Below are 27,791 nucleotides of genomic sequence, written 5' to 3' on the forward strand. Positions count from 1 at the left end.
CCATAGAGCTCAGGTGCTGGGGAGCAGGGACTGGGCTGGGGGGCTGGGGGGCTGGGGACCAGCTAAATTTGGCTCCTGGAAATCCCAGAGTCTCTCCTGATGTTTCATCCGGGGTACGTGTCTACACCTGAGGGCAGAACCTGACGCTCAGGCCATTGGCATCGATGGGCTCCCAGGAGTCCTTCTGCAGCCCAGGGCCTCTGGGTACAAGAACAGCTTCTGAGCTGGGCTCTGTACAGCAGCCCCCAGAGCCTTGTGGGGTGGTGACAAGCAGACTGGGCCAGCTGGGCAGTGAGAGGCCAAGGCCCCTCAGCACAGTTCCCGGGGTCCTGCCCCCACCGGAGCTATTACTAGCCGCAGGGAGGGGCCTGTGCTCTTCGGGCAACCCCGCCAGGATGGCCCCTCCCCACATCGCTGGTGAAGAGGCCTGGCTCCCAGGACCCCTTCACCACTGCACGGGGACCGTAGCACACACTGAATGGAAAACAGAAGAGTCTGTATTTTGCATGTCAAGTGACTCCAACGATTAGGAAAGCACCTATCTGCTTGGAGCGAGGCCTAGAGCAGGTCATAGAAGTAGTCGAGGCCCTGGCCCAGCTCCCACATGGACACTCCGACGCCCAGCTCCCGGGCCAGCTCCAGCCGTACCTGCACAGACTGGACCAACAGGCAGGCGTCAGCCCCACCTCTCACCCTCTGGCACCCCCTGCCACCAGGCAGTAGCAGGTCCGACCTGTGCTGACCTCCACTGCTCACCACGGCCTCACTGAGGGCAAGGGTCATCATAGGGTGGGGTTGTACCTCTTGCTTCACCCCCAGCATCAAGGCCAGCCCATGCGTACCTTCAGAGTTGGGTAGAAGACGATGTGCCTCCCACCACGGCTTCTGCAAAAGAGGACGAGGCTTTGCCTGCTGCCCACCTCTGCTTCTCCCACCACCCACCACCCCCACCCCAAGTGGAAGGGAGTGCTGGCCCCTCCTCTGCTTCCAGCAGAGATCTCAGATCCCATTGAAAGTCCCCTCCACGGGTCCTATTCCTTGGGCTGGCCCAGCCCTCAGGGGTGGTGGTAGAGCTTGTGCCCCCAGGGGCCCCTGGCCAGCCTGGGCAGGCTCACCCCTCACCTAGGGCCTCCTCCTGGACACTCACTTCTTGTACTCGAAGAAGTGCTCTGCTGCCTGGCTGTCCCAAATGATCCGGGGCCTGTGGTCCTTCAGCATCTGGATGTACCTGGGGGAGGCCAAGGCATGGTGTGGGAGTGGAGACAGCCCCAACAGCCAGAGGGGCAAGGCAGCTGAGGCTGTCACAGGGGCGGCAGAACTGGGTGGCTGTCAGCCCCTGTGGGTCCGGGCAGTGCTGGCAGCACGCCCAGCTGTGTGAGGGCCACGTGTGAACCCTGGACCCAGGAGCAATGGATAGGGCTTGGAGCCCTCAGCCCAGGCCTGTGTGAGCTCCCTTGGGGGTGGGGAAAAGACAGAGATTGGAGCAGCAGCCCCGGGGGCACCTGGAAGTTTGCTACCATGGGCTACACAGTGGAGTGTGGGACAGTACCAAAGGGCTGCATGTCCCACCTGGGTCTCATGCAGTGTCATCCCTGCTCCATGAGCATCCATGTGGGCACTGCTGAGTGCCACGGGAGAGGCAGTGGCATCTGCAGCTGTGAGGGGTGTTCAGGGCAAACCACAGGCCTCAGAGGAAGAACAGGCTCTGAAGGGGCAGCTCCCAGAGGTCCTGTGGCCCCCCAGCCTGGCTCTGGGGACAGAAGGCTGCAGCAGTGGTTTCTGGGCCCTTCCAGAGGCCAGGATATTCTGGAGTTGCCTTAAGCCTAGAGCAGCCCTTTCTAACTGCTGGAGCCAAGGCTCTGAGGCTGCAGAGCACAGGGGGGGCTTCCCGAGGTCAGATGCGTCAGTAAGGCACATTCAGTGTCTGTGTGCAGTCCTCCCTGGTGGCCACATGGGGGCAGGCAGGACAGGACGGGCACCTGCTATGCCCTGCAGTTCCCACCATCCAGAAGCATCCAATGATCAGTAATTAAAACACCCCTCTGTTCATTAATATTATTTGGGACTTTTGATCCCGTGCTAGGTGGCTGTGAGAAAAGTCCAGGGGGGCAGGGGGGTGGATGGGCCCTTGGGTTGGGGGCTGCTGAGGCTGGAGTCTGTGTCAGGGTTCAGTCCCTCCCCTCTGGGTGCCCTGATTGGGGCCACACAGACCCTCACGCTTGCCTGAGCACAGCCCTGGGAACCACCAAGCAGGCCCCGGGGACACAGAGAAGCCAGTGGGGAGAGGCCCCTTGGAAGGATGCAGAGCAGGGTGCAGATGGAGCCGGGTTGGGAGGAGCCGGCCTGGGAAGCAAAGGGAGCATGGAGCTGGGCACAGAAATAAGTAAGAAATATTTCAACAATATGGCCTGAGTGTTTCCCCAAAATCAGCACGTGCAAGGCCTCAAGTAGAGAGTGCACAGCTCCACTCCAAGGAACTGTCCACACCAGGCCAACTCACAGAACGTGGGTCAGTGGTCACTGGTCATGGGGGGAGGGGGGGCAAGGGGTGCTAAGAGGGTCCCGGGCTTTGTTTTGGGTGAAGAAAATGTGGGATTGAGGGGCTGGCTGCACAACTTAGTGCCATGCTGAGTTTTGGGGTGTGCAGGGTGTTTCCCCCCAAAAGTGACAAGGCTCAGATGGGAGGGCTCCAGGATGGCCAGACAGGACTCTGCATAAGACCTGGTGAAAACACGCCATAGAACGCAGGGACACCCGAGAGAGGATATTCCTGGGCCTTCCAGTGGGGGCAGCAGGGGTTGGGGCACAGAGACCACCTGCAGGCTGCTTAAGAGAGAGGACTCCAGCAGGAGACAGAAAATCAGGGCATGTCTGTGCAGGACCCACCCCAGCCAGGGAGGGAGGACCCCGAAGAGGATGAGAGGGGCGCAGGGGCCCCCTCACTCCCAAGGAAACTGGCATGTGGCTTCTCGCCTTCAGTGGTGGGGCCTGAGGTCCCCCTGCACGCTAACAGGGACCCCTGCCCCTACGAGACCGGAGGCAAACGAGGTTGGGTAGAGTCTAAACCACCTGTACTGGACCGCTGCCAAGCTGGCCTTAGGACCTACACGAACCCCAGACCCCTGACCTCCCAGGACAAGAGGGCCTTGGCCTGATAAACACAAAGGGTGGGACCCACATGCCCAGAGGCCTCTCCTTGTCACCACTCCTGCTGTAGCCAGAGCCACCATGCCCTAGCCCCTGCCAACCCAGAGCTCCCTTGGAGTGGCTGCCCGACTCGGCATCCGAGGGCCCCATGGTGTGCAGCTGGGGCCGTGCCCTTGGCGACAGTCTTCTTGGGGTGCACAAAGTAGGGTCTCCCTGATGTAGGACCACACCATGAATCCAGCGGATGCCAGGCCAGCTGCTTCTCTGTGGGTGACACAAGAAGCCTGGGTGGCAGGCCCCACCCACAGGCAGCAGGGCTCTCCCAGCACGGCTGGGATGGTGGCCTTCAGTAGGACACAGCAGCCACAGTGGAAGATGCCCACAGAACTGTGCCAATGGGTGCCCTGAAGCCAAGCAAGGTGCCCAAGGAGGTCCAGGATCCAGACAGGAGCAGGGCATGGAGTCGGACAAAAGGCCACGGAAAGTCAGCCTCTCCAGGCGGCTGGAGTGACACGAGGTGCAACAGAGCAACACCGACAGAGCAGCTGTGCCTGCGTGGTTCACCCCACAGCTCCCTGCCCATGGGGCCTCATGTGGACCTGCAGTGCTCAACCGGGGGGAGTGGGAGGCCCAGGGCTGACACAGGGACTGGCCTTGCGGGAAGCATCCATCCCCAAGCCCCTGCATGCCTGTGACCCCTGGTGCCCTGGCTCTCGAGACTGCCAAGCATGACCTGCCCTTTAGGGACCCATTTGGCTGTGCTCCAGCCAGGGCTGGCTTTAACTGAGGTCCAGGGGAGGATCCCTGAGCAGGGGCAGGAGAGGCCCAGCAGGGTGGGGGCTGCAGGCCCCAGAGGACATCTTGGCCTGCCAGGGAAGTAAGACAGCCTCTCAGGAAAGGCGCTTTGCAGGTATGGGGACCTACAGGTCAGTACCTAGACCACCTCACATCCTGGGGTGGGTGTGTGTTTCACAGCTACCCAGACTCTCCAAAGCTGGGAGTCACTGAGACACACAAAGGAGCTCCATGGTCACAAGAGGTCCGTGTGTTGCCCAGGGATGGCCAACAGAGACTAGTAAGTCAGGAGGGAAACTGAGCCACTGCAGATCATACCCCCCGCCCCCTGGGGCACCCTTGGCAAGGCCCAGAGCCCAGGCCTGGCTGGCAGAGGCCAGGAGACCACATGTCAGGCCTGAGGGAGCTGGCCTCTTGCCCCCGCCATGGGCTCTTGGCTCTGAGGCTGAGCAGATGGTGAGGCGGCTGATCCCGCACTCCCTGGAAGGGACCAGGGACACCTGCCACAAAGGATCTAGGTCCCAAGTGTCGGAGAGGCCAAGTCAGGATGGCAGATGACCCTGAAACAGGTTTCTCAGGCTTCTGTCAGCATGAAGGCTGAAGAGCCTGAGGGACTGTGGGGCTCCCCTGCACCCCATACCTGGACTGACTGCCTGGAAAAATCAGGTCAGGGGCAAGGAGGTGGAGTGAGACCCAGAGGTGCCTGAGGGGCACCTCCCTGTTGGTGTTGCAGGGGTGCTCACGCTGGCACATGGGCCAGCACCCATCACCCGCTGTGTGTCCTCTGTTCCTAGCAGGAGCTGCTGCTGTCCTTGGACTGGAGCTCTCATCTCTGGACTGACCTGGGGGGGTTGTGACCCCTCCCTAGGCTTGACTCCATCTCATGGAGGGAGGGGACATCCCTCCTGATCCCCTCCACAGGGGTGGCTATGACATGAACCCCAGGGAAGGGATCCCTGGGTGGCGCAGCGGTTTGGCGCCTGCCTTTGGCCCAGAGCGCGATCCTGGAGACCCGGGATCGAATCCCACATCGGGCTCCCGGTGCATGGAGCCTGCTTCTCCCTCTGCCTGTGTCTCTGCGCCTCTCTCTCTCTCTGTGACTATCATAAATAAATAAAAAAAATTAAAAAAAAAAAAAAAAAAAAAAAGAACCCCAGGGAAGGTACTGTGTGGGAACCGTGCTCTGCCTGAGACCCCACTTTAGTAAAGATCCCCTAAACGTGAATCCAACTGCGTGGAGGCCTGTAGAGAGTGACCACACGGAGGGCCGCATGTCTGCCCCTCCACACTTCGTTCGGGGCTCAAGGCTCAAGGACCTCGTGTTGCAGCAACAGCCCTGACTGTCCCTGGGCCAGTGAGAAGCCCTTCCCCAGGACCCCATCCCTCTACTGCAGGCACCCTACCATGACCTGGGGCACAGCCTCTCCCGCCCACTGTGGAGGGCATGGCACCCAGCCTGCCAGGATCCAGGGGGGACCTCCAAGGGAGGGTAAAGCCAGGCAGGAGGCGGGCCCCCTGGGGCACCTGTATCCACCCTGACCCCACTGCACAGGCACATGGCACATCGGTGCAGCCTGTGCCCTCAGCCTGAGATCGCCCAGGAACAGGGGGACGAGCAGAGGGATAAGAGGGGCACGAGGAGAAACCCAGGAGCCACTATAGGACCAGAGTCTCTTGCCTGGTCTCAGGGCACCAGGCCTAGTCCCCTTCTACAGCGGAGCAGGTGGAGGCCCGGCGTGGACAGGAGCACAGCAAGGTCCTCTGTGGAGGTAATCTGGGGCAGCCCTACACTATGGCCCTCCCTAGAATCAGACATGACCCCTGCTGCTTCAAAATCCTCAGCCTAGGGATCCCTGGGAGGCGCAGCGGTTTGGCGCCTGCTTTGGCCCAGGGCGCGATCCTGGAGACCCAGGATCGAATCCCACATCGGGCTCCCAGTGCATGGAGCCTACTTCTCCCTCTGCCTGTGTCTCTGCCTCTCTCTCTCTCTCTCTCTGTGTGACTATCGTAAGTAAATAAAAAACAAAACAAAACAAAACAAAACAAAATCCTCAGCCTCAGGTCACCACCTGGAGGCTGCAGTTCTGCACCTGTCTGCCTGCCACACACTGGTCACCTTCACCCAAGGCCCCTCAGCCACTCTCTATAGGACCAACCCACTAGGCAGGACCAAAGTGGATACCGCTGCCTGACCCCATGTGCCCTGGAGGTGCATGAGCCACAGCCCTGCCACCTCAGCACTGTGCCGGGTCTGACCTACGGGAGGCCTCGCTGAGCTGCCACCTGCTCCCACCAAAGTGAGGCAGAGTCAGGGCAGTGGCGGTGGCCTCCTCCAGCCTGACTGGGCAGGGCAGCAGGTTCTCACCTGACACGCAAACCAGCCATGCCGCTGAGCCCCTAGACCACTCTCCAACCAAGCCACCGCCCTTAGACAAGCTGGAGTGGTACCGTCTCCCTCCTCTGACTCCCACCCGGACCTATCAGTGGGGCACAGCTGGGGAGGAACAGGACAGGGTGCAGCCTTCCGTCCCAGGCATATCTGAGGGCAGGTGGTGTGTGCACACATACTCACACACACCTTTGTCCCTGAGGCCCTGTCTCCTCACCTCCAATGGTCAGGGGCCAGACACTCGCGGCCAGTGGAGGCCGCCTGTCATATGTCTCAGGCTGGGCGTGCATGGGGTTCACTGCCAGACTAGGGTTAACAAGCCTGATGAGGGGCCACTGGGTAGCTCAGTTGGTTAAGCGGCTGCCTCTGGCTCAGGTCATGATTTCAGGGTCCTAGGATCGAGCCCGGCATAGGGTCCCTGCTCAACAGAGAGCCTATTTCTTCCTCTCTCTGCCTTGGCTCCCCCTGCTTGTGCTCTCGCTCTGTCTCCCTCCCTTTCTGTCATATAAATAAAAATCTTAAAAACAAACAAACAAACAAAAAAAAAACCAAGCCTGATCCACTCCACATGCTGCTGCAGGCCCACATTTAGTTAATAAACAATAACTCTCTCTCCCTGAGGTGGTGGCAGAGATGAACTGTGTCCTTCAGATTCCAATGCTGGACTGCGGACCCCCAGCACCCTAGGATGTGGCCACATCTGGAAATGGGGTCTTTACAGAGGGGGTTTGAGGCAACTCGGGGTCACTGAGGTCCTAGTAAGAGGAGGACATCCTGGGGCTCCTGGGGGGCTCAGTGGATGAAGCATCTGCTTTCAGCTTAGGTCATGATCTCAGGGTCCTGGGATCGCGCCCTGTGTCGGGCTTCCTGCTCGGTGGGGAATCTGCTTCTCCCTCTGCCTCTGCCACTCCCTCTACTTGTGCGCGCTCTCTGTGTCTCAAATAAGTGAATAATATCTTTAAAAAAAGAGGAGAACATCAAGATACAGACACGCATGAAGGGACGACCCCATGAGGACTCAGAGCATGGCCATCCACACACATGCAGAGAGGCCTCAGGAGGACCCCACCTGCCTTTGCCTGGACCTTGGGCCTTGGCCTCCAGGATGGAGGACAGTGAGTGTCTGCAGTTTGTACGGTAGTGCTGGCTGACTGAGCCCCTCAGGATGCCCCTCATGGGTATTTCTCCTTGTCCTGGAGGCCCAACCCTCAGAGCAGGAGGGGCTTGGAGGAATCAGGAAAGGGGCAGGAGAAAACAGGGAAGCCCCCACCCCTCTGGGTAGGCAGCTGCAAGCACCCCTCAGGACCCCTGAGTCTAGCCAAAGGCCAAGCAGCCCTCCACCATGGAACAGCTGAAGGGAGTCGCCATGGACTACAAGTATAGACAGCCATAGAGAGGCCTGGTGGGGAAGCAGGCCCCAGCTGACATGTCACATCTCTGGTGGCGGCAGGTCTGCGGGGTCACCTGCAGAGACGCCCCCCTCCCCTTCAAGGACAGCTAGCTGCAACAGGAGCACACCCAGGCCACAGGGTCTGAACCCAATGTCCACAAACAGGACAGTTCTCCAGAAGAGTGGCCGGCTCACATGGTTTCCAGACGCCCCAAATGAAGGCTGAGAAGATTCAGGATTGCCAAAATGCCCAGTGCCCCAAAAGGCACAATTCACAATGTCTGGTGTCTAACGTGGTCTACAGAGCTCCGGCCAGACAGATGCACAGGCAGGAAAGCTACCAGCTAACTGGACCCAGGGCAGGCCTGACTCAGGGAGCAGCTGTCACAGCAGAGCCCACACTTGGAAAGGGCAGGAAACATGGAAGAAAAAGCCCAGCACCCACTTCTGGATGTGAGCAGGGAGGGGACAACACCTGAGGCACAGCACACAAGTGACCAGGGACCTTGACAATTCTGATGCAAACGAACAGAAAACATAACAAGTGTCAGTGGACAGGTGACACATCGACTGACCAGGCACACATATTTAAGGGCCCGAAAGAGAAAAAGAACGGGACAGAGGGGATCCCTGGGTGGCTTGGCGGTTTAACACCTGCCTTCAGCCCAGGGCAGATCCTGGAGTCTCGGGATCGAGTCCCACACTGGGCTTCCTGCATGGAGCCTGCTTCTCCCTCTGTCTGTCTCTGTCTCTCATGAATAAATAAATACAATCTTAAAAAAAAAAAGGACAGAAAAAGTATTTGAAGAAACTAGCCAAAATTTTTCTAAATTTCATTAAAAGTATGAACATACAGGTCCCAAAAAGTCAATGAAAATCAAGTGCAAAACACATAAAACCACACGAAGGGACACCAGAACCAAGCTGTGCCATCGCTGTCTCATTGGACAGGCTGTGGCAGGAAGATGGAGATGGAATAACCTAGAATCAACCATCTAGCAAAAATATCTTCCAGAAAATAAAAGCAAAACAAAGCTAAAAGAATGTGACACCAGCAGAACTGAAAGGCAAGAGACCTGAAGGGCTCCTTGGATGCGAGATGACCCATGAAAGTATGCACATGTGCAAGAGCCAAGGGCCTTTCAGGCCAGGCCCACCTGCCACTTGTACTGGGAAGGCAGTCTGCACACCTGCGGACAGGGCGGCAAGGGGCATCCCAGCTGCGGCCCTGGGGTGGTACCCCCCCAACCTGACAGGCTCAGCCCTGCCAGGCCGCTTGCTCCCTGGCTCTAAGGCACCACCTGCAGGAGACACTGGAATAAAGGCCCCAGGGCGCAGCCTGCACAGGCAGCCACCCTGTGTTGTGGGGGGCCCTGGGCTTACCTGGCCCCAATGACGGGCTCGCGTGCATCCCTGGAGGCTGCATAGTCCATGCCATAGAGGTTGAGCCCCAGGAGGATCTTGCTCCGCCACTTGGACTTGGGGTCCAGGACCTGGACACAGGCTCGAACCCAGGACAATGGTGCATTGGGGCCAGGCCTGCAGGAGTGAGGGAGTGGGTTTCAGCAGTAGGCAGAGGTCATGGCGTGTACTGTGGGCACTCAGGCTGCGGCAGGAGGCCATGCGCAGTGGGAAGGAGGGCAGCAGACAGCAGGCCTTCTGCAGTGCCTTCCAGCTGGACCTCTGTCCACATCCGCTAGGCCCTGGCCTCCGGGGTGGGTGAGGCAGCAATGGGCAGCACTGTGACATTGCCTACACCCAAGGCTTCCTTGGAGGCAGCAAGCCCTGCCGACAGGAGCAATTCTTGGCAACAAGGCAGGCCCAGTGCCAATGGCCACCATGTTGGCCCAGCTGGCCACCCCAGGATGGTCTTCCCATGAGGGCTGTCCTTTGCCCTCTATCCCATGCCCTGAAAATGTGAAGGCTGCCCAATGCAGGGGCAATTATGGGCTTCAGGCCCCCCGTATCCCTGGAACCAAAAGCTGATAGAAGTGTGGCCTTAAGCACGCTGGTGGGAAGCCAGGCTGTGCCCCTCTGCCTGTCCAATGTCCAGGCCCCAAAGAGAGCACCCCCGCACCAAGTCATGGCTCCCACCGGGCCCCTTAGTGCCTACACTCACTGCTGTGCTGTGGGGTAGTCATAGGTCATGAGGCTGAAGCCATCCAGCACAGGGGCCAGCTGCTCAAACTCCTTGTGTGTGAACATGCCCAGCTGGTCAGTCCTGCAAAACGGTAAGCAAAATTACCACTGCCCATCTCTCACAGCCTGGCCAGCCCTGCCCCAGTGGACACCCTAGTCCAACTAAAGACACAGCAAACTGGCTGTAGGGGCTCCCAGACCATGCCCCATTCTCCCTCCACTTTTGGGGGACTGCAGGCCACTTTTCCTGGAAAGTAACATGTCACTCGGGTATGGGGCACAGCCCTGGACGGAGTCAGGGCCACATTCCAAGAGCAGGGGTAGGCTGAGAAGGCAACATCAAGCCCAATGTTGGTGGTCAAGCAAAGGCTCATTTCCTGCCTGTCCCCACCCTCCTCGCTATGTATCCAAGGGCGAGACCAGCCCAGCTCCGGGATCACCCTCATTCCCAAAGGTGTCCATCTACTAGCCTGCCTGCTCTGCCTGCAGCAACCCCTAAGAATGCCACATCCTGGGCGGTGGGGGGTGTGTGGCTTTCCACACTGTGAGTAGAGACAGGACTCCTCTTCTTAGCCTGCACCCCAGGAACCCTGGTCAAGTGTGTCTCACTGCAAGGACCTCAAAGATAGTCATCCAATGGGACACAGGTGACCATGAGATACTGTCTCAAGGCAGCCCCACTCCAACCCAGGGCAGAGCTTCTCCAGCAGCTGCCTTTTGGGGAAGCAGCCAGGATGCCAGGCCCAGGGCCCCGAGACATGGGACACCTATAGGACCAGAAGATAAGCAGTGCTGGCAGGCCACAACCTCGTAGTCCCAACTCAGTGATGAGCATCAGACACAATAGGGTGCTGAGGGACACGTCTGGGGGCAGATGCTTTGCTGCACCAGGACAGCCATATTCCCTGAGGCCACACTTGGGACAAGCCCCCCAATGTAAGGCGGAAGATTCTAGAGCCCAGCAGAAGGAAAACAGGCAACAGGTGGGTGTGTGAACACATCTCGTACCCTCTAGGATTCGGCCCTGCGGTGCCATAAGAACGGCATGTATATTGGCTCTAGGAAGACACTTTCCATTTCAAAGGCTCACCTATCTCCAGGTGAGACATTCACGGAGGACCCCAGACACCTAGGCCCTGCCATTGCTGGATTCAGTGGCTCAGGAGGGAGGCAGGGCTGTGGGCAGCAGTGTGGTGGTCCAGCGGGGAGCGCACCCCTTAGTCCCGTGTCTTAGTCCCCACAGTGCTCAGGGGGGCATCTGGTGCTAGACACCTTCCCTGCCCACCCAGGGTCCAGAAATGCTAGGATCAGGTGTGCGGGGAAGGTCAGCTGGGAACAGGACTCAGGCAGGCAAGGGGCAGTGAGAAATGAGCTGGGAGGAGGCCTCCAGGTGGCAGAAGGCCTCGCGGCCATGGGCCCACCAGTGCTCAGAGCAGACACTCCTGATGACGGCCATGGAGGTCGGGGAGGCTGGTTTTTCAAGGCCCTTCTCCCATTAATACTTTGCCCCAAGAAGTCCACACCATAGAGATGCCTGCCAGAGAAGTCTGGACCAGGCTCACATCAGGCACAACTACTGGAGTCCCTCCTCCTTTGCCAAGTTCAGCAGCTGCCCAGTCAGAGGTGCTTTAGGCTTCATGGAGTCTGTCTCCCAACCCAACCTTCCCTTGTACCCAGCTGGGCACCCTTCCCGGGGCATCCAGCTCCTCCGGACCAGTCCTCCACACACGTACCAGCCTACTACCACAAGCTGGGCCCCTACACCTCTCCTCCTGGGATGGTCCTGGTCTGCCAGATGCTTCTTGCTGAGCCACCTTCTTTCCAACCCTGGGTATCTTTCCTTCCTAGAAGGCTGGGCAGCCATGCAGCCCAGCGTGGCTGCCCGAGACACCCACAGCTACCTGAAGTGGGGGAAGGGCACTCCAGGTGGGGCCCACAAATATCCTGCAGCCCTGTTCCCCTCTCTAGATGGCTAGAGAGCACATGTGCAGTGTGCCTCTAGTTTCCTCAGAGAGGATCCTGTCCCAACTTCTTAGTCCTGTGGCCACAGGCTTGCAGCTTGACCCTCCCTGCTATCTTCCCCAAGACGCCACAGACCAGCCACCTACTAGTGGTAAACTCCAAGTCCTGCCCCTCACCAGCCCAGTCCCTGGACGCCACCCCCAGAGCGCCCTGATAGAGCAGCTCAGGGATGGTATGTGGAAGACAGAGGTCACTGACCCTACTCTCGCTCTCAGGGCACCCACGTCGGCTCCTCATAGGCCTGGTCACCCAAGCCCCTGACTGCCTCTTGCCTGCTCAACCCTGTGGCTCCTCCTCCAGCTGGAGCTAGTGTCTCCACTGGTGTAAAAGCTCCAGAGTGCCAGCTCCACTGGAGGCAGGGCTGTGACCTTGGGGGCAGGCTCAAGGTCAGCATGGCTACCGGAGCCCAGAGTCCCAGACACAGGCCCACAGCAGAGAAAAAGCATCACAGGCCTGCAGACCCCCTCCCAGAGCTGTTATTGTTCAGTGTGCCAGCAGCCAGCCTTTGTGAGGTGAATGATGAGCAGGACTATGTTCTGCAGCAGAAGACGTCAATAAGAAGCATTTATTGGGCTTCTCTGTTGGGGAGCTGTCAGCAAGTGTGTGTGTGGGGGGTTGATGTCAACAAGATGAGCTCCTGCCGGGCACTACCAGCCAGAGCCCTGGGGGAAAAGCGCTGGGCTGGCATACAGCCAGGACAGCACAGACCAGGCCCATACCCCCCCAACCAGGATGCCTAGAACCCCCACCCTGAGCCCCGACCACACTGGCCATGTGGTCTGCACACCGCCCTTCAGCTGCCTTTGGAAGGTATATCATCCCTTGGTGGCCACAGGGTGAGAGGCAGGCCATCCACTTCCTGCCTAGGTGCCAGAAGCTTGGGGGTAAGAATCCCTGGACACAGAGGCGCCGGCAGGAAAGATGCACCCCACTGTAGCCTTCCAGGCCAGGCCCAGCCTTCCAGAGTGGCCCTGAGGGGCGTCCAGCACCCGACGCTCCCACTCTCTCCAGCATATCCTCTGTACCCCTGCCCTATGTATGTGCTAGAAGCTGCTAGGCTCTACGGAGAGGGCTGCAGGCAGGCACCCCAGCCCCACCAGCCCTCTGCCCAAGGAGATGCCCCCTAGACTCTGAGGAGCTTATCTCCTGCACCCATTCCACAGACGGCTCCTGACCACAAAAGGCGACAGGGTCTTAACCTGGCCAAGCACCCCATTCCCCAAACCACGCACAGAAACTGGGAGACCCAGGAAATGGGTGCCAAGCACCGCAGCCAAGCTCACAGATTCTAGAGGGTCTGCTCCTCAACCTCCCCAGAGCAAAAGCTGCTCTTCCAGCCCCAGCTCTAACCTCAGGTGGCCATAAGAGCCTCTGCCTCATTGGACCCAGCCTCAGGACACACAAGTACCCCCCCCACACACACACAGATGTGCACATGTGTTTGTACATGTGAGATGAAGGACGGACGGGTGGGGCTCCAGCTGGGCTCTTTCCTAGGCTGAGCAGTCTGCCTTGCTCCAGGAGGGAGGTGCCAGCATGTGGGACCCTCCCCACTGGGGACCCAGAAAATGTGGGGAGGACACTCAGATAGCAGGCCAATGCCCAGGTGATGCAAGGGAGCCACATGTACAACCCATGGTCTCTGCCGGCATGCAGCAGGGACGGTGGGGCCTGAGGGCCAGGCAGGTGCTATTGACAGGGAATATCTGTCTCAGCTGCTAGAGTGCCCCACAGGCACTTCTACGAGCCCATCAGCCTGTGAACCACAGCTAGAAATCACAGGCCCCAGCTCCCCAGGGGAGTACCCATGTTGCTCCCACAAACTGGCACACCATCCTGCTGCCACTCCACACGGTGGGGGCCCAGCGTCGACCTGCAATCTCCTCCCCAACAACACCCTCCCATTTGACCTTCGGTCTACCCCTGGTCCTCACAACCCACCTGGAGCATCCCTGGTGCCTAGCACCGGTGACACCCTGGGTGGAGGGGACGTGGGCCTAGGCTGCCTGTTGTTCCCTAGGTTCCAGAAGGGCTGCCTCCACCAGGCTGGGAAGGGTGAATAGTCAGGACGGTGAAGGAGGTGGTGTGACCACACAGCCTTGACCTGCCTAGGGCATGGCAGGTTTGGATTCATCCTAAAGCCCTGCAGTGTGGTGAAGCTCCAGGGCTGCAGCCGAGAATGGAAGTGTCTAAAAGATGCACCCCTCAAATTTGTGAACTTCTGATGTCTTTTAACAATTGGGTGGAAGGGCGTAGCTTTCCACTGCGGACCTGTGAAGATGTGCTGTCGTGGCTGACTTGGGTCCCCGTCTCTAGCATCCAGTGTCTACCCACCCGGGGCTGCTGTTGACCAGGAAGGATCTACTCCACCCCCAGCAAGCATGGCACTTACCCCGGAGTGACAGCCGGAGGGATGACCAGGATGGCCAACAGCCGGGCTTGGTGCAGGGCCTCAGCCAGGTGGGTAAGCATGTGGATGAGGCCCCTGCAAAGAACCAGGAGATCAAGAACAAGAAGTCAGGCCACTGGACCCAGACCCGCTACAGGGCACACACCCCTTCACGGGCACTTTCTGCCCTAGAAGGTTCCAATGTGGCCCTGTGCACTGCAGATGCTCGACCACCAGGGCAGCCCAGCAGGTCCTGTGGGGGTTATTCTCCACCCAAACTGGGCCTACTCAGAACTTGGCTGGTCCCTGTCCCTCCTCACTCAGAGTCACCCTGAGAATAGCATGGGAAAAAAAGGGGTGTCTGGGCAGCACCCTCACCACCTCTGGACTCTCCCAGACAGTGTGGCCAGAGGGTGAGAAAAGACCCACATGCATGTGCCCAGCATGCTGACCTGCCATTGGCCAGGCCAGCGCAGGCCATGAATGCCACAAGACTTACTGGGTGCCACGCATCACCTGAGAGGTGCCTCAGGACCAGCATAGTGAAGGCAGCTCCACCAACCAGGTCTTGGCTTGAGGGGGAGTCCTAGCCTAACACCCCAAAGCACAGGCCTCAACTACCCAGCCCCCCTCATGTGGCACCCCCCCAGCCTGGAAGACATCCAGACTCAGCCGTCTGTCTCAGTCCTAGGTAGGGGGCATCCCCAGTCCCGGGGCACACGGAAGTAACACCTGGGGTGGGCATCAGGTATCACTCTCCTCTTGTGTCTGGACACATCTCAAAAGGAAGTGGGCCAGCAGGTAGGGGAGAGAGAGGGAGCTGGAGTCATGGGCTCCTCTGGCCCCTAGAGGCACGGCAGGTATGCCCAGTGGAATGGGGACTAGTTCGGCTCCGGGGACCACCTATCAGGCAACTCCCCTCCCCTCAGGCCACACAGTGAGGACTAGGACCGTAAAGTGACTAGTGTCCATGAGCCCTGAAGGTGGCAGGCCCAAGCTCTGTGTGTTCCCTCTGGCCTGGCCCTAGTCTGTAGAGCATGGGGAGTCCATCCTCCACACACAGCTCAGAGGGTCTAAGGCACTGAGACTCTCGCTGGCAGGGACAGTGGGGCTGTCCTGGCCACCCTTGCATGGCCAGGGCGTGGGGCCCAGTGCCCACCTCCAGGCCCCACCCCACACAAGTGTGCAGAGTACAGCTGCAGGTGCAGCCCCAGCTGTCTTGGCAAGAACAGGACGGGTACAGCTAGATCACGGCTCAGCAGGAGTGATCTCTGGTGTCACGGTGTCTCTCCTGCAAGGAGGCGGCTTGGGGTATGGTCAAGCCCTTGGGGACCATGTGCCCCATCAGCTCTGCCCATAGATGTCACACTGTCTGTAACACTGTCACTGTCACTTGCTTTCCTGGCTTTCTGGATGGCCCTAGGACTGCATGCTTATGAGAAGGCAAGGGTGGTCTTGTGCCCCTGGGGCAGTACCCACCAGGTGGGAACCTGTGGCCACCTGTGCCCCCACAGAACAGGCTGCCACACCTTAGGTACGAAGGGAGGGGACCAGGCCACTCACTAGAGCTGGGCACCATCCCTGACTGCTCCAACTGCTCAGCCCACCTGGTCCTCTCCAGAGGACTTCTGTGGGAGGCCTGGGGGACCCAGAGTCCAGGGTGTTATGGAGATGCTGTACCATTGTCCCTGCCATTCCACATAGGCCATGTGCCCCACAGCATTTGTCCACAACGGCCTTTCCAGGCTGACTTTTGCAGACAGAAGCAGTACCCTCGAACACCTAGCCACAAGCCTCAATGAGGGTGACATGGCAGGGGCTGGGGGGTGGGGAGAGCAATGGCCTTGTGAAATGTTCTCATCATGCCATGCCACACCACAGCTTGGCCCATTCTGTCCTGGGAGACGGCTCCCACGTAGCAATGTGCCCAGAGACATCTGTCACACTGGCTGCTCTCTGCTCCATCCACCTGGCCCGACTGCCCTGCTGGCTGCCCCCTCATCACATGCTTGCTATATCTTGGCTACGGCCCAGGTAAACCCGTGCTGCCTGCTGTGAACGAGGGCAGAATGAAGCTGTCTGGTAAGAAGCTTCAGGGGAAGATCCTGCTCTTTCTGCTCAGAAGGTGCTGGGAGGTTGCCTCGTCAGGGCCGTTGCCCTGCAAGGATCATGGCACAGCCTTGGGGGGATAGGTGAGGAGGGTCTCTCGGCCAAGAGCCGGGGCCCCTGATGTGCTGGCCCTGTGCATGCACAAGGAACCCCTCAACTTGGCTCTCACAATCTCTACCAATTCTTCCCCCACAAACTGGGCCTCAGAGCCCTCCCAGGAGTCGGGGCTTTGGCCCAAGTGGGTAGGAGCCCCCAGGCATGCCTGTCTCCAGGCACAGATGAAAGCCAATAGCACACCTTCCACCTGCACCCGGTGAGAGGAGACCTGCTTGGGTACACCGCCTCTGAGTGGGCAGAGAATGGCCTGCAGCTGCAGAAGGCCAGAAGGGGGGCCACCCTAAGCCAGAGCTCCCGCTGAGGCATGGAGAAAGAAGGGGTGGGGTGGGGGGGCAGCTTTGAGCTGGGAGTCTTTCAGGCAGAAAAGGGAAGGGATGGCTAGTTCCAGAACTGGGGGTAGCTGGCAACCAGCCTCTGACACCCCCAGCACTGTGTGGGTTACATCACTGCTCCGCCAGGTGAACACTCAAGATACCCTGGGCAGGAGAGCTTGGTAGCCGCCCTGTCCTTTGTGGGGCTGACCCCCTATGTCCCTGCCAGAAGAGGGTGGTGGCTGCTGCAGGTGACACCTCACCACTCCTGCCTTGCCTGGTCACTGTGGTCACAGGCAGGTAGGTGCCACCACAAGGGGAGCACACAGAACCTGCAGGCCTGGGAGGCTGATTCTTGTCCAAGATGACTGTGGCCACACTCAACGGACCTCTTCTCAATGTCCCTAGGAAAGCTCCATCACACTCAGCAAAGGAGTTCCTGCTTATGCCCAAGCCTGACATTGCCATCACCGCCTGGGCCATAGTTCTCCCACACGGCATTCTTGGTGACGCTTATCATACTCCCTTTACCATCCATGCAGGCATCCTGGCTGACAAAGCAGCGTGGTCAGAGCCAGACGCTGGCCCTTGGCTGTTTCTGAGGTGTCATCCCTGCCCCCAAGTGTAGACTGTGGGAGGAAGACCCTCCCCACAGTGGCCCTCCCTCCAAGACACCAGGGGGCCAGGAAGAGCACAGAGCCCACTCACACATGCTTCTGGCTCAGCAGCTGGCTCCAGACCTCCACCACGAAGCCGTCAAAGTGTTGGCTCTGAAAGGCACAGGGCAGTTGAAGAGGTTCCAACGACCTCAGAGGGACAGGTGGAAAGGCAACAGAGCCGGCCACGCAGTGAAGTCATGGCAGGCTCAGAAGCCCCTCTGAAGGGAGCAGTGTGGGGGTCCCCACAGGAGCCAGGAGCAGAGGGATCAGCCCTCATGTGTCCTGTCTACTCATATGCCGCTCCAACCCCAACCCCTGGGGGCGAGAAGGGCCAGGAGGGCAGCGGGCAGCTGGGTATCACCCAAGAAAAGCCTCCCCAGCACGAAGGACCTCTGTGCTCAAGAGGAAGCCTAGGGCAGCCGGTGTTGGCCCCATGCAGTGCCAAGGCTCACCTTGGCCACCTGGACCATGGTCTTGCCAAGCTCTTCTATCTCGTCCTCACTGTCCAAGACGTTCCGGAAGTCCTCATGAGTCCAGTCCTCAAACAGGAGTCGGGGCACTTGGGGGATAGACCCACACAGCGACTGTGACCCTTCTGTACTTGGCCCTGCCCTCAGGGCAGCCCTTGGCCAGCAGAGTAGAGTGACCACACCGCTGAGCACTCACATGGCCTGGCAAGGGAGGGGCATCAGGTAATGCCAACCTCTTTTTCCCCTCACACACCAAGTCACTGAGTGCCCAGACCCCAGCTCCTCTAGCTCCTCACTGCCTGGCTTCTGCTGGACCGTCTTCCACCCTGATGGGTCCCTACCTGGCCCTACTGCCCATGGCTCCTTCTGTTCAGTTGTCACCTGCTCCCCTGCTCCAATCTCTAGACCCTACTAATACCACTGTACTTTGGGAAACTCTTGCCAGCTGTAAGCTCCAGGACTGGGCAGGGTAGGGTTGGCAACACTCTCAGTCTGGTCCTGCCAGGGCCTCTACCTCACAGCATGTAGCTTAAGGGCTAGGTACCCTAACAGCCCAGGCCCACTGGACTTACCTATACGTAAGCCCTTGGCCTGCTTCCTGACCGCCCGCATCCACCCTGTAGGACAGGAAGACAACAGTCAATGCAGGGGCACAGCCACTCACTCACATGAAGACTCACTCCTCCCCCAACGTAGAAAATGCTGGGGCCCCTGCAGTGGAAGTGCAGAGGGGAAGCAGCAAGGAGAGAATCTGTAAGTCAACCTCCTCCTTCTTCCTTTCTCCCTCCTCCCTTCCCCTCTCCTCTCCCTGCAGAGCCTCCAGGGCAGGTCAGACCACTGGGCCACTAGGCGGAAGGAGATGGTGTTGGCCACATCTGGAGAAAAGTGGCCTCTGAGGGGGCTGGGACTGTTTCCTGGAGCTAAAGAGTGCCTAAGGTCCAGGTCCCATTGCAGCCCAGCCTGTGTCCTCTGACACTGCCCTCCCTCCCAGTATTGAGGGACGGCCTTAGGTCTTGGAACACCAGAAATAGCTAACACACCCTCTCTCTAAACCCAAAAGGGGGGATGGCTATGTAAACTTGGGCGCATGCTCACAGAAGTAGCTGTCAAGACATTTGGGCCCTCCTGGACACTTCCTCCTTGGACCCTGTGTACAAACTGCCAAGGGGGACAGGGCTTGGGCCAATGCCAGATAGTCTCTCTCTCTCTCACACTCACACTCATACACACACACACAAAACGAGACAGAGGGTCACACTCTCACACTCACACACATACAGACATGCGCTCACACCCTCCTGGGCCCTCAGGATGAGCACAGATGAGCAGCAACATGAGAACCTTGGTCCACGTCGTGAAGGCCTGTGACCTCGAACATCTCCCGACCTCGCCGCTTCAGTTGCAGCCACACAGGTGAGATCTGTGTGAACTTGCCCCCGAAGACCTTTGCAACATCGTAGCCATGGCTGTTCCACTGGCAGAAAATGGAAAACAAGTGAGCACGCTTGCAGCTGGGGACAAAGGGCCCTAGAGACTGAACTGGGACACAACAGGATCACCTATGCCACATGGGACAAGCCCCCAGAAAACTCTTGGGACAGCTGTCACTTCGTCGGGAGACCCCTCTACCACTGCACCTGCATAGCAGCAACCCAATGAAGTGAGGACACAGATCCCAGTGGCCACCTTGCCTTTGAGATCTCTCTCTCCTCCCCAGGGACTTACTTACTGGAGTGACATAGCCCAGGACGTCCCCAGCGAAGTGCCTCTCCCGGGCCTTCGGTGAGCAGTAGCTACGATGCTCCAGAACCACATCCTCAGCCCTAAGCTCCGTCACCACCAGACCTCGGTCTTGAACAGGTTTCTCTGAAAACTGAGTCTAAAACAAAAGCAACAAGACAAAGTAGTCAGGGCCTGCCAACCACATGTAAAACATGGGACCCAGAGGAATAGCAAGTCTTCTGATCAGCCAGGCACTGTGTCCTGTAATGAATAAGGTGCTGCTGACCGGAGACCACCAGGAAAGACCCACCCTTGAGGAGCTGACAATCCTTGGGGACTCACTCTCCCATCCCAGAAAAACGGTACAAAAGCACAGCCCATCTGTCTGATCTGCTTGACCACTGCTCTGCAAGGCAGGATGGGAGTGCGAGCATGGGGAGAAGCAGAGGCGAGGTGAGGGCCAACATCCTGAGCCAGTAGGGGTGGGCACACCATCAGCCCCAGCGCCAGAAGTTACTCCCTCCCAGGCCACCAGCCGGAGTCCTGAACACTACTAGCTGGCCACCTAAGGAGGCCAAGGCCCCAGCCTCCCGGCTTACAGAGTGTTACATCACAGGCCTCAGCACTCAACCCCAAGGGCCAGGAAGAGGCCAACCCCCAGACCACCCCTACCTTCTCCAGCAGCGTCTTTGAGGCAGCCTTTTTGGCGTCTGACTTTGACAGAGTAGTATGAACAGAGCTGCAGGCCAGAGCAAGCCAGAGCATGCTGAGCAGCATCCTCATGGTGGAAGTTACAGTGCGGTCCAACTTCGGGGGCCAGGGGGCTGTAGGGAGAGCAGAGCACGTGACCACCAGGAGTGTGAGGTGACCCCTCTGCCAAATGGAACACCTCATAGGGCCTAGGTCCTTGTGGCACTAGGCTGGGCACTGGCCCCAGGACAGAGCCGTACCCTGGGCCCACCCTGGCGGCCCTCCCAGCCTCTGGCACTGCTGGGCCCTCCTTCCTCAGATGCCCAGAAAGGGGCCTCCCTGCTGCTAGTCAGTGCCATCCCCCACTGCCTCAGGGCTACCCTTACCAGAGGCAGCCAACCAGAACGGTGGCTGCTCCCCACTGACCCAAAGAACTACAGGCTACTAGAGAGATTAAGTGTGAAAGAGCAGTGCCACGGAAAGGACTAGAGGAAAATAAGAGTGCTTGCCTCTGTTAACTCAGGATAGAGAAGGCTCTTCCAAGTACATCAGCAGTGTGGAGGTTAAAGAACACACCAATGGAATTCATTACATAGAAATGTGACACTTTCATTTAGAAAACAAAAAAACAAGTATAAAGAGATAATAAACCAGAAAAAAAATTAGAACATACTTCACAATGTGTTCCTATCCGTCATCTATTCATTATAAGCAAAGAACTCTTACAAATCAAGAATAAGACGCTCTAATAAAAAAAGCTCTACTACAAAAATATAGGAAACGAAGGTGTAGTCACCTCTTATTCCCTAACACCCACCAGGTACCCCACACAGACATGCTATCTAAATACCCTGTAAAGCCAGGCATACCCCATAATAGAGATACTATGTAATACAGACACATTGTAACATAAAGATATCCCATAATGCAGAAGTACCTCACGTTATACACACCCAAGATACAGAGATGCCTATAGCATACACAGATGCCCTGGAATCACAGAGACACCTTGGAATACACAGAAACACCCTGGAATACACAGAGATTCCCTAGAATACACAGAGATCCCCTGGAACACGCAGAGACCCCCTGGAACACGCAGAGGCACCCTGGAATACACAGAGTTCCCCTGGAACACGCAGAAACACCCTGGAATACACAGAGATCCCCTAGAACAGAGAGAGGCGCCTTGGAAAACACAGAGATCCCCTGGAATACACAGAGATCCCCTGGAACACGCAGAGGCGCCCTGGAATACACAAAGATCCCCTGAAATATGCAGAGATCTCCTGGGATAGGCAGAGGCGCCCTGGAATACATGGAGATCCACTGGAATACACGGAGATCCCCTGGAATATGCAAAGATCCCCTGGAATAGACAGAGGCGCCCTGGAATACACAGAGATCCCCTGGAATATGCAGAGATCCCCTGGAATACGCAGAGATACCTTGGAATATGCAGATACACCCTGGAACAGACAGAGGCGCTTTGGAATACACAGAGATCCACTGGAATACACAGAGATCCCCTGGAATATGCAGAGATCCCCTGGAATACGCAGAGATACCCTGGAACAGACAGAGGTGCCTCAGAATACACAGAGATCCCCTGGAACACACAGAGATTCTTTGGAATATGCAGACATCCCCTGGAACAGACAGAGGCGCCATGGAATATACAGAGATCTCCTGGAACATACAGAGGTGTCCTGGAATACACAGAGATCCCCTGGAATACACAGACATGCCCCGGAACAGACAGAGGTACCCTGGAATATACAGAGATCCCCTGGAACACGCAGAGATACCCTGGAATATGCAGACATCCCCTGGAACAGACAGAGGCGCCATGGAATATACAGAGATCCCCTGGAATACACAGAGGCACCCTGGAATACACAGAGATCCTCTGGAATACACAGAGGCACCCTGGAATACACAGACACCCCCTGGAACACACAGAGGCACCCAGAATACACAGAGATCTCCCAGAATACACAGAGATCCCTTGGAACACGCAGAGGCGCCCTGGAATACCCAGAGCTCCCCTGGAATACACAGAGATCCCCTGGAATACACAGAGGCATCCTGGAATACACAGACACCCCCTGGAACACACAGAGGCACCCAGAATACACAGAGATCTCCCAGAATACACAGAGATCCCTTGGAACACGCAGAGGCGCCCTGGAATACCCAGAGCTCCCCTGGAATACACAGAGATCCCCTGGAATACACAGAGGCATCCTGGAATACACAGACACCCCCTGGAACACACAGAGGCACCCAGAATACACAGAGATCTCCCAGAATACACAGAGATCCCTTGGAACACGCAGAGGCGCCCTGGAATACCCAGAGCTCCCCTGGAATACACAGAGATCCCCTGGAATACACAGAGGCACCCTGGAATACACAGACACCCCCTGGAACACACAGAGGCACCCAGAATACACAGAGATCTCCCAGAATACACAGAGATCCCTTGGAACACGCAGAGGCGCCCTGGAATACACAGAGGCACCCTGGAATACACAGAGATCCCCTGGAATACACAGAGGCACCCTGGAATACACAGACACCCCCTGGAACACACAGAGGCACCCAGAATACACAGAGGTCTCCCAGAATACACAGAGATCCCTTGGAACACGCAGAGGCGCCCTGGAATACCCAGAGCTCCCCTGGAATGTGCAGAGGCACCTTGGAATTCACAGAGACACCCTCTAACATACAGAGGTGCCCTAAGCCCTAGAAACCGCACCTCAGCCTCACCAGCAATCACAGGAGCTGACACAGTGTTGGTGAGGACTAAAGAGAATGATACTGATGGCGCGGACCTGGGACAGCAGCAATTCTCAAGAGCTGTTGCTGGGAATTCAATTTGTGAAAATCTTTTGGATGACAATCTATTCATAAATATACTTTCCAACCTAGGTTTCCTTTCACAAATTACACTTTGGGGGACTTCTGCACTTACATGGAAAACGCATAAGGAGGTTCATCACAGCACCATATAAACAGATTAACACGCACTTCCGTACCCTGTGGACAGGCACTGTGATGCTTGCAGTGCACCGGTCAGTGCACATGTTACAAAATGTACATATGCAACAGGATCCCAGCTTTATGTAAGAATTCCCATGTGCACATACACCTACAGAGAGAGTACAGAAAGGGTGATGCTAAAAAGTAAAAGAGGAGGCTATCTGAACTGCTGATCATTGTGTGTCTTTTTGGCTTTAGCTCTATTTTCTGGCCTCCCTACCCTGGACTTCTATGAGCTTGCAGTTTACTTTTAGGTTCTGCCTCCACCCCTCTCCCCCGGCAATTCCGCCTCGTTTTTCACTCAAGGCAGTCAAGGAACAAGCAGGCCCAGGCTGACTGCAGTCCTTAATGAGCCCTTAAGGTGTGTAAGTGTGAAGAGTATCTTGGTCCCCAGACGCACAGCTCTGGCGGACTGCCCCTTCCAGACCACCTAAGGAGTCACTTAGTGGCAGAGCCACTCCCTGCAGGCCCCGGGGAGCCAGCCTAGCCTCCTGCCAGCAGGCAGGCATATGGCCTTTCCTCTGGCTATGGGGTCTCCAGAGCCCCAGTCGGGCAGGGTGTGCCCTGTCAGGTGCTGGCAGACAGGATCTCCGCAGGACTCACCCCCTCATCCCCTTCACCCTGTTGACGTCCTGGCCAGAAGCCTGATTTCACCTCCTCCAAAACCTCCTTTCCAGCCACTTCCCTTCATGGTGCACCACAGGCCACACAGCTTTGGGCTGTGGGGATGGATACAAAGACCCAGGCCCAGATTGTCATCCTCCCCCCACCTCCTCAGCGACACTTCCTGGCATCAGAGTCCTCAAGAACAACAGTCCCCGCCCCCTCCCATCTTGGGGCCACAGCTCTGACTTGGGCTCCCTGTCACAGCCGAGGGCAGGTTACACAGAACACACCTGGTCAGGCTTACACCTCAGCTGCCAAGCTATGAGGGGCTGACTCTAGGAAGCCTGGCCCCACGAGGGCAGAAAAACAACATGAACAAACATGTTTGCGTAGGGGGCTGCAGAGCTGAGAGGACAGCTGTGCGTGCAGGGACAACTGCATCTGCTAGTAGGAGCCATGTAGAGTAGGGGGAGGATTCCTCAGACAGGCACCCCCATCTTTGACCCTAGCCCCCTTGGGTCCACTCCATGACCTCAGGTTCCTCCTCAGCTCCAGGGTGGAGGTTGGGTTCGAGGATGGAAGATATGAGAAACCCAGTAGGAGGGCGGTCCTCAAGCCATCCACAGTGGCCTGCGGTGTGCCCCAGCAGCCTTCTCACCCTTGGTCCGTGGCCTGCCACCCCACCTGCTGCCTGCCCACCCAAAGACCCCTCTGCTTGTGGCTCACCTGCTCCTTGCCCTGTGATTTCACACTATGGAGAAGGAAGAAAGAGGAAAGGGTAGAGATGGGACTGGTCTGGAAGAAGTGAGATGGATCCCCTCTGAACCCAGTGGAGGGGGCAACAGAAAGAGCCAGACTGAGCTCAAGGTCCGGTGGCACTGGACTGTGCCTGGTGGCCAGCCCTGGGATGAGGCGTGATGGCTTTATGAGCCAGCTACTCATGAATGCCAGGCTACTCCCTAACTGGCCATGAACTTTTCAGACCTGACGCAAGGTGGTGAGAACACAGCAGGTGACCTGCCATGACACGTGGGGTGCTCGAGCAGCAGTGAGGCCCCTTGTCTGGCACTTCTGATGGCTCCCTGCTGTGCACCGTGGGCCTGGCCACTTTACCTGAGGCCCGAGGACAAATTCTCCCATCGTGCTCTCCACAGAGCCCTGCTCTTACGGCAGTTTCCTCCACAGATGCAATGATCTCCTTTAGGCAGCAAGGGGCCTGCAGAGTGCAGTGTGGAGTGACCGCTTCAGGTCTGTGATCACCTAGTGGGCCTCTGGGAGGCAGGCGTCTCTGATCTGCTCTAACAACGGAGCCCCACTATTCCAGGGACTCCAAGTGTGCTGACCAAAGGACAGCAAGTCACAACAGTAACTTTCAAATGTTTTGAGACTCACACTAAGAATGTGCCATAGCCCAGGACATGTGTGCATGTGCCATATGTGCATACATGTATGCGTCAAATGAAAGCCGCTAACCAGAGCTAACCCTGCTCTGGGATGCACTGACAATTCTTCTATTTCGTTTTTAAGAAACTGATTTTAAGGGGGCCTGGGTGGCTTGGTCAGTTGAGTATCTGACTCTTGGTGTTGGGTCAGGTGATGGTCTCAGGGTCATGGGATCAAATGTTGGGCTCCATGCTCAACGGGGAGTCTGCTTTCCGTCTGCCCCTCCCCTCACTCGTGTGCATGCATGTGTGTTCACTCTCTGAAACAAATGGATAAATCTTAAAAAAAAAAAAAGAAAATTGATTTTTATCCATCAATTGGTCTCATTATTCAGTAATATGCAGTTTGAGAAACAGTAACCAACGTGCCCTGTGTGTCACCAAAACGCGGCTAGACCATGAGCCAATTTTCTGATTGAGTAGGGCTGTTCCTGCACCAAGTGTGATAAAACGGTCAGTCACACGCATTCTCACCTTTAAGCACAAGTCTCGGAGCCAACTATATTCCTGGGTGAGGTGTGAGCGCACTCTGGGAAGTGAAGGCAGTGTAAGAGGCAGGATGAGCACAGCCCTGGGACATTTATTGACCACGTGTCACCCATCAAAACCCGGGACACAGGAACCAAAGTAAATCCCACTCAGAGGTGAAGGAGCTGCAGTGCACGACCACCGCACTACACTAACTCAACGGAGCGATGGACGCAGGATGCCACAGACAGCTCATGGTCCAGCTGTGCCACCAACCCAGTCCCCTGGCTCTGTGGGAAGCAAGAGGCCGCCGAGTCACCCTCCAGTGTGAGAGGTCTACAGCTGTTGAGCCCAGGGCCGAGTGCACCCCAACAAGCACCGGGCCACCTGCCCCGCACTCTGGCCTGGCCTCTGGGGACAGCAGTCACACGCACCTCAGTCACAGGAAGCGTGCTGCTCACACTTGTCTCTTACTCAGGTGCTTACTTACTCCCACACCCTCTTGCACAAACTGGCTCTCACACCACCACTCTCGCACACTCGTTCTCTCACAGGTCCCACACGCTCACGCCTGCATGCTCACACACCAGCCCCACTCTCCCGCACGCTCACACCCCTTCTCTCACAGGCCCCTCACGCTCACACCCCGACACACCAGCCCCACTCTCCCACACGCTCACACCCCTTCTCTCACAGGCCGCACACGCTCACTCTCTCTCACACACCAGCCCCTCACGCTCACACCCCCGACACACCAGCCCCACTCTCCCGCACGCTCACACCCCTTCTCTCACAGGCCCCACACGCTCACACCCTCTCACACACCAGCCCCTCACGCTCACACCCGCACACTCACACTAGTCCTTCACACCCCGACACACCAGCTCCACTCTCCCGCACGCTCATGCCGCACTCTCACACACCAGTTCCACCCTCACATCAGCCCCTCACCCCTGACATACCAGCCCCACTCTCCTGCACGCTCACACCCCTTCTCTCACAGGCCGCACACGCTCTCACACCAGCTCCTCACGCTCACACCCCCGACACACCAGCCCCACTCTCCTGCACTCACACCCTTTCTCTCACAGGCCCCACACACTCACACACTCTCACACACCAGCCTCTCTCACACCCGCACACTCACACTAGTCCTTCACACCCCGACACACCAGCTCCACTCTCCGGCACGCTCATGCCGCGCTCTCACACACCAGTTCCTCCCTCACACCAGCCCCTCACCCCCGACACACCAGCCCCACTCTCCTGCACTCACACCCTTTCTCTCACAGGCCGCACACGCTCACACCCTCTCTCACACACCAGCCCCACACGCTCACCCCTCTCACACACCAGCCTCTCTCACACCCGCACACTCACACTAGTCCTTCACACCCCGACACACCAGCTCCACTCTCCGGCACGCTCATGCCGCGCTCTCACACACCAGTTCCTCCCTCACACCAGCCCCACTCTCCCGCACGCTCACACCCGCACTCACAGCCCCCACACGCTCACCCCCTCATCCACGCTCCATCTCTCACACCCGCGCTCACTCCCTGCGCGCCTCCTGCTCTCACACGCGTCCCCCGCGAGCCCACTTCGCGGCGCGGAACTGGGGCAGGGCGAGAAGGAGGAGCAGCCGCAGAGACGCGGGGCGCGGACGCCACCCCGGCCGGCCACCGCCGGGCTCACCTTCATGTCCCGGAGGCCGGCCGGACCACCGTCGCGCGCGGCCGGAAGGCGCTCACGGGCGCCGCCGGAAGTCCCGCCCCAGGACGCTGGAGCGCCGCCGCCGCGCACAGCACTCTGGGGTCGGGGCGGGGCCGAAGCTGGGGCGGTGCAGGGCAGAGGCCGGGGCCAGGGGCGGGCGTGAGG

The 27,791-nt window shown here is 58.0% G+C and overlaps 1 protein-coding gene across 2 annotated transcripts; it reads right to left on the reverse strand.

Annotated features, from left to right (window-relative positions):
• Positions 1–479: 479 nt before the first annotated feature.
• CHID1 (chitinase domain containing 1) lies at positions 480–27,740 on the reverse strand. Of its 2 annotated transcripts, none has more exons than XM_038563527.1 (13): positions 27,609–27,740; positions 20,332–20,483; positions 19,667–19,816; positions 19,279–19,411; positions 18,510–18,554; positions 17,920–18,026; positions 17,517–17,578; positions 14,275–14,367; positions 9,841–9,942; positions 9,105–9,260; positions 1,148–1,228; positions 843–885; positions 480–657 (listed from the first exon to the last, which is right to left on the reverse strand). In XM_038563527.1, the coding sequence occupies exons 2-13, from the start codon at positions 20,440–20,442 to the stop codon at positions 559–561; spliced, it is 1,182 nt and encodes a 393-aa protein (XP_038419455.1). In that variant the 5' UTR covers positions 20,443–20,483; positions 27,609–27,740; the 3' UTR covers positions 480–558. The 2 variants fall into 2 exon arrangements, 1 of the variants encoding a protein (XP_038419455.1); XR_005373512.1 differs by having other exon boundaries at positions 558–657; positions 1,123–1,228.
• Between the last annotated feature and the right edge of the window lie 51 nt (positions 27,741–27,791).

The sequence above is a fragment of the Canis lupus genome, chromosome 18, assembly GCF_011100685.1.
Source record: "Canis lupus familiaris isolate Mischka breed German Shepherd chromosome 18, alternate assembly UU_Cfam_GSD_1.0, whole genome shotgun sequence".
Lineage (NCBI taxonomy): Eukaryota > Metazoa > Chordata > Mammalia > Carnivora > Canidae > Canis > Canis lupus.